This window comes from Sinocyclocheilus anshuiensis, unplaced genomic scaffold, assembly GCF_001515605.1.
Source record: "Sinocyclocheilus anshuiensis isolate Anshui unplaced genomic scaffold, SAMN03320099.WGS_v1.1 scaffold1985, whole genome shotgun sequence".
In the NCBI taxonomy this organism is placed as follows: domain Eukaryota; kingdom Metazoa; phylum Chordata; class Actinopteri; order Cypriniformes; family Cyprinidae; genus Sinocyclocheilus; species Sinocyclocheilus anshuiensis.
In genome coordinates this window covers 461958-479867 of record NW_015541030.1, presented here as the reverse complement: position 1 = coordinate 479867, position 17910 = coordinate 461958, and the positions used below count along the sequence as shown (strand labels likewise).

Sequence of the window (17910 nt, the reverse complement as noted above, 5' to 3'; positions counted from 1 at the left end):
TGTTATATTTTACAGTTTGTCAATTGATATAACATTTTTGTAGGCTTTGCATACACGTGCACCCCTCAAAAGCCTAGCTGGTAAGCAGAAACCACAGAGCCCCCCACATGACAAATCCCAATTTAACCCCTGCTGATGAGTGAATGTGTAAATCTATGATGTTCTTCTGCTGTTTGTTTGCATGTATTACATTATGAATCTAGACATATTTCTCTACCTTTAATCATTATTACCTTTAGAAAAAAAAGTACAGCACTGTCCTTTTGAATATTCTTTTCCCTCTCTTCCAGCAGTGATTTATAATTATTTGTTCATTTCTTTTTCAGGTAATGATGATGATGATGTTAAAGATGAAGTGTTTGTGATGGAGGGAGATTCAGTCACTCTACACACTGGTGTTAAAACAAATCAGCAAGACAGAATGACATGGTATTTTAGTGACACTCGCATCGCTCAAATCACTGGAGATCAGAGTAAGATCTGTACAGATAAACAGTTTAAAGAGAGATTCAGAGACAGACTGAAGCTGGACAGTCAGACGGGTGATCTCACCATCACAAACACCAGAACCACAGACTCTGGAGTTTTCCAACTTCACGCAATCAGCAGAAGAATCATTCAAAAGGTCTTCAATGTTGGTGAGTCATGTAACATTTTAAAGCATGTTAAATATGCCTAAATCACATAGGTTTTTGTTATTATTATTATTATTATTCATTGTTTTTTTGTTATTTTTAGGGGTCCAAGCACCAAAATTGCTGGAACTCTATTGCGTTTCTTCTAAATTTCCTTTTTTTAGACGGGTGATCTCACCATCACAAACACCAGAACCACAGACTCTGGAGTTTTCCAACTTCACGCAATCAGCAGAAGAATCATTCAAAAGGTCTTCAATGTTGGTGAGTCATGTAACATTTTAAAGCATGTTAAATATGCCTAAATCACATACGTTTTTGTTATTATTATTATTATTATTCATTGTTTTTTTGTTATTTTTAGGGGTCCAAGCACCAAAATTGCTGGAACTCTATTGCGTTTGTTCTAAATTTCCTTTTTTTTTTTTGGTCTTTATTATTTCTCTGCTCTAAAAGTGTGTGGGCATCAGAGACTGTAAATCGCAGAGACCCCAAACTTGGCAAGAGGGTCCCAAGTGTGCACCGCTACTCATTCGCATATCTGTTTTTGGACTGTAGTTGTTTAGTTTCCAAAAAAGATCCTGCAGTCAGCTGTTGGTTTTTGTTTCAGACGTGTCTGGTGCAGAAACGGATAAAACAAATACCAAGTCAGCGATGGAGGGAGAATCTGTCACTTTAAATCCTGGTCTAGTAAAAAGTCCAAATGATTCGATGACATGGTTTTTTAATGACGATCCCATCGCCAAAATCACTGGAGATCAGAGTAAGATCTGTACAGATGATCAGTGTGAAGAGAGATTCAGAGACAGACTGAAGCTGGATCATCAGACTGGATCTCTGACCATCATGAACATCACAACCACAGACGCTGGACTTTATAAACTACAGAACAACAGTCACATCCACCCTCACCACAGCATCATCAGTATTAGAAGATTCGGCATTACTGTTATTGGTGAGTGTAATTTAGTCAGTTGCTCAGTGCATTTGCGGCTGCGATTTACAAGATGTTGTTGAAATGCTTTTGTCTCATGTTCAACCACTATAAAACATCTCTGAAAAAGAAGCAAATTTTCAAATAGACTTTATCCTTATTAACAAACTGCTACATTCTCGCCTTAAAAACTCTTAAAACTACATTCGGTGACACAACAACAGTAGTAGTTCTAAAATGACAGTGGGTTTGGGCGGCCACTTTGACACTCGCTGTAAGAAATACTGAAGCAGAATGATACAAATGGTGAAACGGTTCGTGTGGAGATATTGTGTCAATATCTCATGCGTGGAAAGACCTCTCAGCCAATCAGATTCGAGGACCAGAAAGAACTGTTGTATATGTAATGTAGTATAATAGAATATAACATACTTTGAAATTAGATTGAGATAATCTATCACCTTTACAAGCATGTCAAAGTGACGCAATTTTCATACATGAACAAACACGCTTATAATAAATTTAATGTTAATAGCATGAATGGTGCTTGACTATTATTTCTTAATTATTTTAAATCAATGTGAAAGTCAAAGTGCTGAGGAATTAATTTCTTTCAGCAAAAGATTTATTTTTATGCATTGTTTTATTTTTTCATTGAGAATCACAACATATCATGTGTTTCTGCTGATTTATTAATAAAATGGCCAATCAAAGGTGAAGTATGAAAAAGTCTGAAAGTATAAAATCCCCTGAAAGTGCTCAATAAATAAAGTGCAGGTACAATGTAAATAAGAGGTTGATTACAATGTTGACATCTTCAGTGATTATGAAGTTTTTGCAGGCAATAATGATTGAAATGGGTATCAGGTGTAGCCAAACTTAAGCCATATGGTTTCACTGCCAAAAAGCAGAAAGAGTGAAAGGCTATCAACTTTTTAACAAGAATGTCCCTTTTTGTTGTTTGTTGTTCAATTTAATTAACTTTTTATTTCTTCTTCAGGTGTGTCTGGTGTTGAGACAGATGGAGTGTCAGTGTCAATGAAGGAGGGAGATTCAGTTACTCTACACACTGATGTTGAAATTAACCATCAGGACACAATGAAATGGTATTTGAATGACTTTCGCATCGCTCAAATCACTGGAGATCAGAGTAAGATCTGTACAGATGAACAGTGTAAAGAGAGATTCAGAGACAGACTGAAGCTGGATCATCAGACTGGATCTCTGACCATCACAAACACCAGAACCACAGACTCTGGACTTTACAAACTACTGATAAGCAGCATAAAAATAATTCAAAAGATCTTCCATATTGCTGTTCATGGTGAGTCATTTAACATTTAATAGCAGGTTAAATATGCTTGAATCACAACATTATTATTTTGTTTATTATAGTAGTGACTATAGGGGTGTGCGATAATGACGAATAATGATATCTCGATATTTTCTGGAATTTTGTTGATAACGATAATTAGACAATATTTTGCAGAGTGTTATTGTGCTGGTACATTAACACGCTCAGCAAAATATTGTGGAGGTTTAGGACTGCCGTGGACAGCTGACCAAAGCTTTTGATATTTTTCATATTCTGTCAGGTGATTATTTTGCAGGAGTTTAACTTTTAAGTTAGAATTTAACTGAAGTTAATTAAAATTAAGATAAAATATATTTTGAATATAAACTGAAGATCGCCAGTAGGTGGCAGCAAATTACTGCATGAGCGAGTCAATCATTCAACCAATTCGTTCAAACGGCTGATTGATTCAGTAACGAAACACTGTAGTGTTGCTCAGAGATGCAAACAGTTCTGCTGTGGCTTGTTTGGAACTATGTTCGTTGTCAAAATACAGCAAAAACAAGAACTGTTGTGTCTAAAATGTAAGTCAGTTAAAAATAAGTCACTTCTTGTTTATTGAACTGTTCATCAAATCAACATCACATTTGCAGTCGTACTGGTATTTGGAGATAAAAAAATGTCTCTCTTAGTGTTATATTAACTATATCAGAATCAGATGATAAAAATATAAATGCCATATTTTCATATGTCATAGTCATACTTTTCTGTCCCCATATCTTGAATTTTGGTTGAATTCTAAATTTATTTTAATAGACTAAATCACACAGTGAAAGCGTGCACTCTCTGGATGCGTTTTTGTTTATTTTTTGTGATATACTTGATAATGTCAAATCACTTATAGTTTAAACAACAGTTATGATATTATCGTAGGCGATATACCATATATCGCACACCCCTAATAGTGATATCCAAAGCTATTACATTTAGATGTATATTACTTATTACCCTGTATTTTAATTTACATGCAGACAAATAATTTATTCATAACATTTGCCAATAAAGTGATGCAAATACAAATTCAGATTAAAAAGTGGACAGACATTGCTTTTCAGAGTGAAAGCCAACAAAGCTCATATCTACAGTTTTCTCGTGTCATTTTAATTTATGGTATTTCTTTCTTTAAAATAGAGCTACGATTAACTGTTGCTTTGTGTTCCAGATGTTCCTGCTGATGAACGAGATGAAATGAAGAGAAAGTCAGTGCAGGAAGGATCATCTGTCACTTTGGACAGTCAAGTAATAACAAACCCAAATGATTTGATGAGATGGTTTTTTAATGACATTCTCATCGCTGAATTCACTGGACATCAGAGTAAGATCTGTACAGATGATCAGTGTGATGAGAGATTCAGAGACAGACTGACGCTGGATTATCAGACTGGATCTCTGACCATCACAAACACCAGAACCACAGACTCAGGACTCTATAAACTAAAGATCGTCTGCAGCATCCGCTGTCGTCACAGCATCAGCATCATCCGCATAAAGCGATTAAGCATTACTGTCATTGGTGAGTGTTATTTCATTTCAATTTCGTGTAATAGTCAGTTGTCCTCTTAATGCTGCTGCATTATGTTGAGCTCTCAGTGGTGATGCTGCTTTAGCAGCTGTTCTTCAAAAGAACACCAGATGGCGCCATTTACCAGTTAAATCAATATCATACAGCAGATGACCAAAGTAGAAGGATGTAGGCTAAATATTAGAAAAAGAAAGCAGTAACCTTGATTATCAGATCATCGCTTGTAATAATGACTGTCTGTCTTTATCATTACAGATTCAAGTCTGCCTTTAGGAGTTATAGCAGTTGCAATATCTGCTGCTGCTGTTGTTCTGCTGGTGGTTGTAATTGTAATTTGTGTAAAGTGCTGCTGGTGGTGCTGCAGTAGGGGCCATAAGAACAATGTAATATAACAATGATGTATTGTAACATATACTGTGTAAAATTACCGTCTGAATTAACAGTGGTGTGAATTCATTTTTGTATCAGCAGGATGTTATGTCTCCGCTTTAGTGTCATGGTGTAACATAAATGTACACATAAAGAATTATCATCACTGTGTGATGGAGATGATTCACCTTCACCAGCGTTTCCGTGGGTCCTTAAATTTTTTTAAATTGTTGTATCTAACTTAAGGGCATAGAAATCTTAAATGGTACAAGAATGTTTTCAAGGGAATGTTTTTACTTTCACTTTCACTTTCAGAAAAATCGTAATTACAATTTCAAGAGGTTTTAAATTTGAGAAACAGGAACCGTGATATGGCTTAATGTGAGAAAACTTTAAAAGCATATGATTTCTTTGAAATCTGCAATATTTATTCTAAGTCGAAACGCAGCGCATTTATGTAAATGTATAAGGGGAATTGACTGTCTTCAGAAAAGTATTGATAGCATTTTTATTTTATCTTATATCTATAATGCCTACATTCTAAAAAATGCTGGGTTGTTTCAACCCAACTTTGGGTCAAATATGGACTAAACCAACCGTTGGGTTAAATTTTTTTATTGAATTTTTAACCCAAAAGTTGGGTTAGTCCATTTTTGACCCAAGGTTGGGTTGAAACAACCCAGCATTTTTTAGAGTGTAGTAGCGTTTATAAGTGCAGCGCTGCTTTTACAGCCGTTTCCGGGGAAATCGCTATATTTCCGCCATTGCAAAAGTGCCACCTGCTGTCAGAGAATGAATTTGCATTTCCAATCAGCCCGTCTGCTGTTTCTGTTCAGAACAGTGTGAAAATAATTTTTACATAATTGTATGCAGTTGTAAAGCTGCTAATGCATTATAAAAATCTGAACCATTAAGATACTAAGATTTTTTTGTACATAATAATTGGTATTTTTGATTCATCCTTTTTCTTAAAGAGTTTCGCATTTTAGAAAGCTTTTTTCTTTTTATGAAAACCTGTATCTGAACTTTTGTGCAGGTCTTAAAAAAGCCTTAAATTAAGTTTTAAAAATCCTGCAAATACACTTTTCGCATGAATACTCCGCTCTGCCAGGTCCAGTCTTTTGGTAGCACCCGGGTTATTAAAGTAGACTACAACCTAAACTAAAATGACTTCATTATTTGAAATAAAATAAATGTTAACTGAAAAACAGTTAATAAATAAATAAAAATAATCACCTCGCTGCCAAAGCAACATTTGTAATTTTCATTGAGTTTAATTTGAATGTACTCATTGTAAATAGCCTCAATATAGGTACATGATAAAGCATGTAATTGTGATGTAAATGTTTTAAGAAAATTCATTAATATTTTAGACTGATTTTCTAAAATAGTGTCATATTATACACATATACAGCATTTTAGCATATTACATCATAACTAACTGGACATGGATGTTTTAATTTTACAAACGTTTCTATACATTTGTATTTTTTGTTTTCTTTAACTTTGTATGTTTTCTGGGATTTCCTGAATATTTACACTACTGGTCAAATGTTTGGAATTATTATTTTTTTTTTTTAAGAAGTCTGTTCTGATCATCAAGACTGTTTATTTGATGAAAAATAACAGTAAAACAGTATTATTGTGAAATATTATTACAATTTAAAATGACTGTTTTCTATGGGAACATATTGTAAAAAAAGTAATTTATTCCTGTGATTAAAGCTGAATTTGCATCATCATTATTCCAGCCTTCAGTGTCACATGATCCTTCAGAAATCACGCTAATAAGCCAACCACTTCCAAAACTCAACCACAGACTCAGAGGGTTTTGTACGAGTTTGCTCTTTTCTCATGGCGACAGGTGTATAGTCCACATGCTCTTCCTCTTTATCTTTCTTATTCTGTAAAACAAAAACAAAAAAAAAGAAAATCATATCTAAATCATATTTAAAATCAAAATATTTTAAATAAAAAAAAGTGTTAAATTCAAAATCACTTGTAGTGTTTGTGTGAAAAATATGAATTAAGAATAATTCAGATTTATTTATGTATTTATTTAGAAAGAAGTCACTTATAACGACCAGGGCTGGATTCATTTGATAAACAGTACCAAACAGTAATATGGTGACATATTACAATTTAAAATAACTTTCTGCTTGAATATTTTGTAAAATGTATTACATTCCTGTGATCAAAGCTGTATTTTCGGCATAATTAATCTTCAGTGTTTAATTTTCCTTTCACATGGTAGTTTGTCCACAAAAATAAGAAACAGCACAACTGTTTTAAACAGCTGATGACAACTGAGACACGTTTCTTGAAAAGCAAATCACCAAATGGCTGCTGAAAATTCAGCTTTGCATCAGAAATAAAGCACATTTTATAATATATAAAAATAATGATTGTTGCAAAGCACATTGATAAACAGGTAAATAACGATTCACTGATGCAAATATCAATCCTTCTTCATTTACTCACCCCTATATCATTACAAACCCATCTGGCCCAGTTTTTTCATAAAGAATTTTTACACTCAGTTTCACAATTGAAGCTCCATTCTATAAAATGACAGGCTACAAGACTCCAAACAAAATTCAAATAGCATATATATTTTGTATTGTCTTTTTTATGTTAGTAAGTGATGTTAATGATGAAAAACTAGTTATTATAAAGGGAACGGTCTTGGTGTGTGCTTTTGTAAATTGGCACCAACATCTGACAGAAAACGTCTTACAGACATCTTGCAGATAATTCATGCTGCAGATGAAAATGCCCTTTTTGTCAAATATTTAAAGCTTTTTAGCCATTCAAACAGGTGAAAACAAGACTCAGAGAAGTACCGGTATTTCTGATCCTAGTGGACGGCATTGGAATTTACAGCCTTCATCTGTCAGTTGAAATGGACGATTAGCTCTCATCAGAGGAAACTTGAAACTTGGTATTTTTCCTCTTTTTTTTTTCTTAAGTTTTGTTCACAAGATATAGGGCTGTTAGTCATAATGGGCAACACTCAACACATATATTGAATTGTACTGGAATATTCAATTAATTATAAAATAACATGTGGCCTAATAAAAAAGGAGGCTTTTATAATTATCGGATATTGTGCTGGTGTGTGTAATGGATTATTATTACAGACAAAAACGCAAGCGCACACTGATCTAAATCTGACTAACTGCTGAAATCATACAGAGACAGATGACACAGGAATAAATGATCTTACCGATTTATGTGCATTTCTTTTGTAGAACACTGGCTCAGTGTAAGTTATCTCGTCATCACGAGTCTCAACTGTTTCAACAGCAATAATAGATGGATTAAAACAACAAAACGCTCATCTAGATCTGTTTCTTCAAAACATGTTACTCGGGCTGTTAAAACTAAAGTGATCATGCAAACTATTAGTTAAATGTTTAACGCTGCAGTTTTTAAAAATGACATTTATACATTTAATTTGATATTGTAACTTTTTCTCTCACAAAATCTCTAGCAATGTATGTTTATGATTAAATGTGAAGAGACATTACTTACAAACAAATTGTAAATCAAACCCAGACGCTTAACACAAGTGAAGTCCTTTGCATTCTTTGCATGATGACATGTTTTTTTAGTGGAACATATGCTCATCATTTATAGAGATGAACACCAGTGCATCTTTACACAGGTAAGATTATGTTTGTAAAGTGTGGGGAACGTTGTATTATTACATTAATGCAAATTTGCATTCCTGTGTTTCCAGTGTTTTGATGCAGTTTGATGCAGGTTCTTCACAGCGATGCCATAGAAGAGCCATTTTTGTTTCCACAAACAACCATTCAGTCAAAGGTTCTTTAAAGAACCATCTCTTTCTTAACTTTTTATAATCTGAAGAACCTTCTTTCGCCACAAAGAACCTTTTGTGAAACAGAAAGGTTCTTCAGATGTTAAAGGTTCTTTATGGAACCATTTAGACAAAAAAAAGGTTCTTCTATGGCATCGTGAAGCACCTTTGTTTTTAAGAGTGTACTAACAGTAGCGGCAGCTTTATTATTGTGTAATGAAAAAAAAAATGAAGCCATAAAAATACGTTTAAAACTTACCAATCAGGCACCACCAGCACATACAGAACAAAATAAATATGTGAAACATTTTATTCAACAGTTCCGAGTCTGATCTAATGAGACTGTCTGCCGAAAAAAAAACAGCAGAACGGTGTGTGAATCCTCCCATGACAGTTAATCCTCCCACGACAGTTTGACCCTCCTCGTTCTCACACACACACACACACACACACACACACTGAACGCATGTTATATATAGTTACATATAAATGTTCTTAAGACTTTAAATGTTTATATTAGTGAAAAACATTCTTCATTTTTTATATTTTTGAATGTTAAATTTTATATTTATTTTCATTTCATATTTGTTGTCTGACTATGTTAAGTAGCTAAATGTATTAGAGTATTGTTTGTATTTTAAATGAACTACATTTCATGGTCAAACAGAGCCTAAATCTAATGATTTTAAAAACTCTAGTGATTTTAAATGTGTTTATATATTTCTTTTCTCAGATTTTGTGTGTGGAATAATCAAAGTACACTGAAAAATGGTAAACTAAAAATGGCAACACATGTATTACCAAGTTTTATTCAAGTTTGAAATATTTTAAGATCATTGAATCAACCTACAGCACATGCATTCATTTATACAAACGACCTAATTTTAAATCAGGGTTAAATCAGGTGAAAATAGCTCTTTTAAGTAACAATTGCAGGTTACCACTTTTTACAGTGAACAATGTCTCTCATCTCACATGACCAGGTTTACTGAAATATACACCGGCACTCACAGCTCAGTCTCTGAGTCAAACTGAAACCTGCTGCGGTTGGTTTTCTTAAGAAACTTGGTTTGATCTTTTGGCTCACAAAGCATCTCTTGCATGACATTGGGCATTGAGAGCGTATGTGTTTAGTTTGTAGAAGAGGGGCTTCTTCCTGTCCTGCTTAAGTCTACGGTAACAACAGACCAAGATGAGAAACTGACTTATATTCCTCTTCAAAGCATATGCAGGTGCATTCATGCAAACATTCATGCAGAAGTTCAGTTTATATAGAACCTTAGGGTTCTAGACTCATTTTTATGCTATCTTTATGCCAAAAAGGTTTTACAAAGAGAGATGTAGGCTATATTTTATCTTTATAATGTAACAGCAATATATATATACTCAGTGTTCAAAAAAACTTTGGTGGTTATAGTTATAACGAAGAAGAAGAAGAAAGAAAGCAAGCAAGAAAGAAAGAAAGAACATAAGATAACTTCTAAATCTTTTAGTGATGAATCAGTTTTCCATTCTTCAGGAGGGACTAGAGTCTATGGAAATATGCTGTAATCACTACTTGGTTGCATGAAGGCACCTGCATATGCTTTGAGTAGGAGTGAGTAAAGGATGTGGGTTATGTGGTGATCTTGAAGTTGCACATGCATGTCCATGAGACTTTGCCTCTATACCCAAAACTAAGTGTTCATTCGTTTTAACCAATTCACCTCTATTCTTGTGTAGTGTAAGGACACATTACCTGAACTTACTCAAGTTTTACGCATATGAACTGATTTTAATGAGCTTGTGTAGAAAAGATGCATGTGTTATGTAAATTATTAAGACTGTTTGGCCGTTGTTGCAGAAGGAGGTCACTGAAAGGTCACTAGAAACCTCACTCACAGATGTGCTATTGTTTATGCAGTATAACTGAACACAATGATTTTAATGCTGTGTAATTACTGAACCAATCAATTGTAGTTTCGTGTTAAAGGCACAGACTGATTCATTAATACATGACAACAGTAGCGTCGCAAGGGCTGTGCCAAGTGTGCGACCGCACAGGGCCTCGCGCCTCTAGAGGGCCTCCTCCTGGCCTGCATTTTTGGACCAAATGATCAGTGAGAGCAGAACGAATGTGTCACACGTTTTAAACTCAACAAAATGGTAAAATACATATATTAAGAGCATGCTCACAGATGAGAACAAAACAGCATTGGATGAAGTGGATTAGAGCCCTGCACGGGCCTCAAATATAGGCCTATATGTTTGATCAATTTAGCCTTCTCAAATCATCACGACTTGCCTAAAATAAAATCTATATATAAAACTGTTCAAGCATATCACAATGTTAGTTTAAATGTTTAACCTAGATAAATGTGCGCTGTTAGACACATTTCCAATAGTTTGTGCTGAGCGTGGAAGCTGAAGCGCTCTGCAGGACATGGAGGCGCCAGCGCGATCACTTGCATTTTTTTCTAACAGTGGAATCAACTTAAAATACGCAGTCATTTTTGCTCATAAAGGTAAGTGTAATACATCATTCTAAACTGTAAAGGGTCTAGTTTTATTTGTGTGCACTCGCAATATCAACAAAATGTTGTGTTTTTATAAAATAAAGAAAACAAACGCTTTCTGCCGTCTCGGTCTTGAACAGGAGCACTTCACAGACATGATAAAAATATATAGAAAGCTTTAAATTACTACTTTAAAAAGAAATCATTCAAATCGAAAATAGAAACTCTTTTATTATGTGATCTGTGCATTTCTCTCTAAAGGCACGTCCAATGGAATTATCATCCATAATTGATGGATGTCTAAAATATAAAAATAAGGAAAAGCCTAAAACAGGCCCGATTATAATTTGCGTTTTATTTTATAATTTCGTACAATTAAAAAATAAAACAAATTATATTGGCATATGTGTAAAACTTTGTCCTATAATTGTATAGCTGCTTATATTTTCTGATTTTTATGTTGCTCTGTTCTGAATACCTTAAAATTTAAAGGATTTGCTGCAACGCAATTTTGTCTGATATGTGAATGATTTATTAGCCTATTATTTTTTATCCATGCAGCAAATGCGTTAAAATACAGCATTAAAATTACTTTATTGCATTCCAGACACTTTTAAAGTACTTTTCACTATACATTTTACGGGTAGCTTGAATGTAAAACATTGTCATGGATTCGTTGTATTCCTATTTGTAAAATAGCCAACAAATTAATTGTTGTAGACTAACCCGGTCTCATGAAAGTGCGTATTGCACGATTTTCTGCGTCTATTTGGCGTAATATTTCTATGCAGAAATTGACTTTGGCATGCAAAAGACTGGTAAATTCATAATGACATGGTTGGTTCAGTCGACAGAAATACGGAACACACAGGCCTATAATAACTGCTGAAATGTTTGCGGGGCAAATCTGAGGTCAGTCTGAGCGCTCAAGGTACCCTACACAAAAATGGCAGAGGGCCTCGCACGTCAACTTTGCACAGGGCCTCGCACCCCCCTTGTGACGGCCCTGCATGACAATATATTCAGAACACGAGTGTGCACTTATGAATGACCTTAAAACCCTTTTTTTTCTCTCAGCACATTATTGCACTCAAAAAAATAGAATGTTGGGTTTACTTTAAGTTGTAAGAATTAAATAAACTAACTGCCTGCAATGATTTGGGTGGTGGGTGATCTAGGGACTATTTTACACCAGGGTTACACCGCTAATCTTTCTGAGAAAGACGCTGGGGTTCATATTAACCACACCACCAGGTGCCTTTTTACAGTATAGTTTATTAGGAGCCACTCAGAGTGCAGGATGAGCTCCCTCTGCTGGCCTCACTAACATCTCTTCCAGCAGCAACCTGGTCTTCCCGGTGAGCGTGATTTCACCAAGTACAACATGTTCCTGGATGAACATCCTTGTCGATCCTGGAACAACATTACAATTAACCAATCAGAATTGAGGGATAACTTTTCAGGAAATGTCTGTTTTAGGCTTACAATCAGGGTTAGGTGCTTCTACACCCTTGTTAATCAGCTATCATTTCACACTGATTTTAGGAATAAATTATGGGTAGGGTTAGGTTTAGGGGTAGGGATTGGGTTTAGTCTATATTTTTGGAAAGCAATGTTGATCCTGGATCAACAAAATATGTTGATCCAGGAACATGTCTTACCTGGCAAAATCACGGCGACCGGTCTTCCCAGGACATCTCCCATCCTGGTACTGACCAGGCTCAACCCTGCTTAGCTTCAGTGGGTGTGCAGGTGAAAGCTTCTTGTTGCTGCTGCTGTCTTGTGCAGCCAGTCTCTTCAAGCGTCCCAGAGATTTACAACCTTAGACCAGCATCACTGTCTTCGAAATGTTGTTCATTGTAATTTAGTAGTTCAACTTTATCTTCTCATCCAGTCCTATATATTAGCCCCATTGCTTTCAAATGGTAGAAATGCACCTGAGAGCTATGATGCTGTTTCAGCTGCTGTTTCCAAAAAAAAAAAAAGTTAAATCAATATCATACAAATGATGACCGAAGTATGGTGTGAATTTGTTTATTGTTATAACTGTTTACATAGGATTTTAAACAAACCATTTGTGTTCAGTTGTTGTGTTATGAACTCACCGCCTGACTTCATGTCTAGATAAAACTGCTTTACAGTGAAATTAAGTTGCTACTGAATCAAGCCATCAAACCTAAAAACAAAGAAGAGTCATTGGTCAGAGGTCAAATTGGATTTTTACCCATCATGCATCACTGATAAACCACACAGATTGACAGCTAAATGCAAAACTACACTGAAACTAAGAATGTGTTTGTTAAAATGAGCATCACATTAAAATAAGAATTTTTTGACACCAATCAAGTTTTTTTTTTATCTTCCATCCACCTATATTTCTGAAATGTAAGGTTAATCTTTAATCTTTAGTTAGTTTTTGTTGTTGTTGGCATAAGTAACTGATAGTGAATCTAGTTCCCAGCATGGTTTGCTTGATAATAACAAAATAATAATCACAATATTAACAAAATCAAAACCTCAGCTACACAATAAATTATTGTGAATATATAACATAAACAGACAATATTACTGGCTAAATAATCACATTGTGCAGTGGTCTCTAACTCTCTTGTTTGTGTCTGTGAAAGCTCAATAATGTTTGATTTCATCCAGATAAATAATGTCTATAACCAATTATAATAAAACGCCAAATTAGGCTATAGGCTACTGGGGCTGTCAAAATGACTGAAAAACTAAATTCGAATTTTCTACTTAAATATTATCAAAATTCGAATTATATTCGAATTTAAAAGGCATAATTTCAGTTAGGGGGAAAAGAGCTTTTGGCTTCTCTCCTGAGGCCACAAGAGGGCGCATCGAGTAAAATATTATGCACGTTTCTTCAAAGCGTAATATAATAACACGACTATCTTTGAAAAAAAGTGCATAATGTTTCAAATAATGTTTATAAACCATATATAATAAATAAAGTTGCTTAAACAATTACAAAAAAAAACAGCACCATGCATGTATGTATAGTTTAATACAAAGGACCGAAAAGCAATCACAAAGAGTAGGCTACTTTCTTCATTTAAAAACATGAGATACAGTGAGACGGGGAAAACCCGCCATAAGGTCTTTTAGACATGTTTTTTAAAAGTTGAACTTGCATTCATTTTACATGGCTTTCTAAACATCGAATGTGGATTTCTTTTTTTAATTCGACGAATATTCGAAATTAAAAAAAAAATTTGACAGCCCTATAGGCTACAGGATATATGTATTAATTTAAGAAATAGCAGCCACCAAAAGAGAGAGATAAAAAAATAGTAAACTACAACATTAAGATCTGTTTTGCTCAAAAGCCTTCACATTTTTAGACAAAAACAATTATGTACTAACACTATCAAACAGCATTTACACAGCTTTACAAACAGCGCTAATACAGATTAAAGAACGTGAAGACAACACGTATCTACGTCTTCGCGCTGCAGTGCGTAAGGAGCCTCCCAAGTTATATTTTCACTTTCATTCGTGACACAACGGTTTCTTAATGCACCAGTACGCTCGATACCAACCGCTGTAAAACAATAATAATAGCTAATAATAAGAAGACACAATGGCTTCGGGTTTACTGAAGAGAAAGAACATAGCACTATTATCTATCAAAATCTGCGTTTATTTTTTAGAAAACCTAATGAAAATGAAGCTTCTCTTTATTTCTCCCTTATTGTTCTGGTGTTTACTCGACCATGGTAAGACATTTAAGCTTAATATATTTCTTTCGGTGTTCTAACGAGTTGTGCTAGCCGAAATTTGCGGTTAAAACGTGTTTTCAGTAAAAACAGTAGGCTACCAAACATGCGTAGGATGCTTCGTGGGCTCAACAGAAGCTGTCAGATAGGCTTGTCTAGTAGGACTGCGTCAGGGATGGTTTGTTATAACGGGTTACATCATGCAGGAGCAGCCCATGAGTTTGTCTTCTGTGCTGACAGTATTCTGTATTCTGTAAAGCTACAGTGCACCATGGACATGGAGTGGGTCAGAGCGCGGATCAAACTGAAACAACAGTCAATTAATCGATAATAATAGGCTAATTAAAAACACATTAAACAGGCACTTCTTATTTAATGGTATTTTATTGTTTAATTATTAAACTTTCAATAAAACATTTGCAATGGGTTTGTAAAATGTTTTTGTAAAATGTTTTATGCATGTTTTGGCCTGAGACACTTGATGTTGGAGTTGAATTTTAAAAATTAATTCAAAATAAATAAAATTGTTCTACATCTCCCCAAGTATCACTGTGGTAAATTTAATGTTGCTTTACGGTTTCATTTTTTAATAATTGCATGCAAAACTCATGAGTAATACTATTTACCTCGCCATACAGACATAATTTCAAAATTCATAAAAAGGTAAAATCAAATTGTTTTCTGCAAACTCCACCAGATTCTTGTTCTTCACCTCCCCAAGTACCACTGTGGTGATTGTCATGTTACTTTACTGTATCAATTTTTAAGAATTGCTTACCAAGATCATGACCAATGCTATTTACGTTGCTATACAGACCTATTTTTAAAAATTCATAAAAAAAAGGAAATCAAATTGTTTTCTGCAAACTCCACCAGATTCTTGTTCTGCATCTCCCCAAGTACCACTATGTTGATTTTCATGTTGCTGTACTGTTTCATTCTTAAATAACCGCATGCTAAAATCATGACCAATACTATTTGCTTCACTATATCGACATACAAACTAACCTGTAGACTTTTATATACTTTTGGTTGGCTTTGGGATAACCATGAGGATGTGATATTGACTGTGTATTTGACATTATGTTTGGCTTAGTGAAGGTTTTGTTAATTCTCATTCTGCCTTGTGTGTGCGGTTTCTCTGTCTCGACACACAACATTAACATGTCATGACTTACAGCTGAATGTTTACAAGTATTTATGTTTTAATTTGAATAAACATTTATGTAGCCTATTCCAATATAATATTTTATCTGGTCTTCCAGATACAACTTTCAGTGTTTTGATGTACTGTAAAATGTCCATATAACTGTACTTTTCCATTATCACTAATCTTATGTCATTGTCACTATCCAGCAAGATCACCACTGTCACAAAGGTATTGCTGTTAGTAGTGGTTGTAGTACTTTGTATATTGTGTCTTCATTATGGTGACTGGTAGAATTTATCAACAATTCAACAAGTCAATCCAGTATTCCATCCAAAAGGTTCTAAGGCATCATTCTCATTTCAGAAGGATTTGCTTTCTATTTTTCAGTGTGACTGTATTGAATATTAACCCATTGTGACATTTTTTAAAACGAATGAAAATGTATTGCACAAATAAAGTTTTAAAACATGAACGTGGAACTGAATGTGGCAGGATTGTTGAGCTGCATAAACAGGGCTTCTCGCAACGCATTATGGGACAGCAAAAGGTCAAGTGGAATTATATATACAATAGCATATAGATGTAAAAAAAAACTATATATATATATATATATTTTTTTTTTTACATCTATATGCTATTGTATATATATTTCCACTTGACTTTTTGATATATATATGTGTCTGTATAGCAACGTAAATAGCATTGGTCATTAATTTGGTAAGCAATTATTTAAAAAAATACACATTACAGTCACCACAGTGGTACTTGGGGAGATGTAGAACAAGAATTTGCAGAAAACTATTTTAATTTGTTTTTATTTTTTTATTAATTTTTAAAATTCAAATCCAACATCAAGTGTCTCAGGCCAAAACATGCATAAAACATTTTACAAAAACATTTTACAAACCCATTGCAAATATTTTATTGAAAGTTTAATACATTAAATACAATTAAACAATACAATACTGTTACGACCCTGGTCCAGGGTCAGGGAGATAACATAAATAAAATGTTCTGAAAGAGTTCAGTTTTAATAGTTTCTTTCTTTTTTTCTTTTTATCCAGTTTCACAAAGGCAAAAATGAGGCAACTCTTCAGGGTTGGGCAAGGCCAAAACAATAAACAAAACAGTCACTACCTAAACCCAAATAACAGCTAAATAAACCCTGCAAAGAAAAGAAAAGAAAATACAGTGATCGTTACCTAACTCCCTAGCTATCCCAAACACAGGAGAAAAAGTAAGTACAAAAATAAAAAAGGCACCCAACCCCTACTGCTTCGATAGAAGGGGTATGTGTGTAGTATTTACAGAAAGAAAGGGCAACACAACTGCCACAATAAGGAATCGAAAAGAACGTCTCGGTTATGTATGGTAACCCTCGTTCCCTGAAGGAGGGAACGGAGACGTCACGTCGGTGACCGACGAATTGGGATATCGCTTCGATAGACCAATCCACTTTGAGTGTAAACTAAATGAGCCAATGCACGAGCATCCGCTTAGGTGTATATGGAGAACTGGAGGTGACTGTAACCCTCTTGGAAAGGCAGAAGTCGCCGGGGAAACTCTGGCTCTATGGCTATTCCGTGGACTATACACATACAAGAACTGGTTAGGTTTCAATATGGAACCCAGCCTTCCACAGTTCCCGCGGATTCATCGTGAAGGCCCGGCGCCAGACGTGGACGAGGGTGACGGAGGATCTCAACAGGGTCTACTGTAGGACACTCTGGAGCAGTTTTAGCAAGCCGACACTAACCGGGGCCTCTCGGCGCCACTACCCGTTTGAAGTGAGAACACAGGAGGATACCGGCTCCACACAGAGGCTATAGAATCTAGCGAACGTGTTGGGGGTCGCCCAGCCCGCAGCCCTACAAATATCTGTCAGTGAGCTCGC

General features: G+C 34.9%; 2 protein-coding genes across 2 annotated transcripts in view; both read left to right on the top strand.

The window, feature by feature from the left end:
* The first annotated feature begins 299 nt into the window (after positions 1-299).
* Positions 300-17910, top strand: part of LOC107690522 (uncharacterized) — a 28521-nt gene continuing 10910 nt past the window's right edge. Inside the window, exon 1 of the mRNA XM_016488876.1 lies at positions 300-326. The gene's annotated coding sequence lies outside the window, so the exon portion shown is untranslated. The remainder of the gene's footprint in view (positions 327-17910) is intronic.
* Positions 847-5299, top strand: LOC107690502 (uncharacterized). Its single transcript, XM_016488859.1, has 5 exons — positions 847-899; positions 1000-1590; positions 2570-2893; positions 4086-4436; positions 4701-5299. The coding sequence occupies exons 2-5, from the start codon at positions 1290-1292 to the stop codon at positions 4835-4837; spliced, it is 1113 nt and encodes a 370-aa protein (XP_016344345.1). The 5' UTR covers positions 847-899; positions 1000-1289; the 3' UTR covers positions 4838-5299.

Bases quoted from the DNA above. Each gene is read 5' to 3' on its own strand.
- LOC107690502 (XM_016488859.1), top strand. From the start codon at position 1,290: ATGGAGGGAGAATCTGTCACTTTAAATCCTGGTCTAGTAAAAAGTCCA. The intron at 1,591-2,569 runs GTGAGTGTAATT...TTTCTTCTTCAG, and splicing joins ATTCGGCATTACTGTTATTG to GTGTGTCTGGTGTTGAGACA. The intron at 4,437-4,700 runs GTGAGTGTTATT...TTATCATTACAG, and splicing joins ATTAAGCATTACTGTCATTG to ATTCAAGTCTGCCTTTAGGA.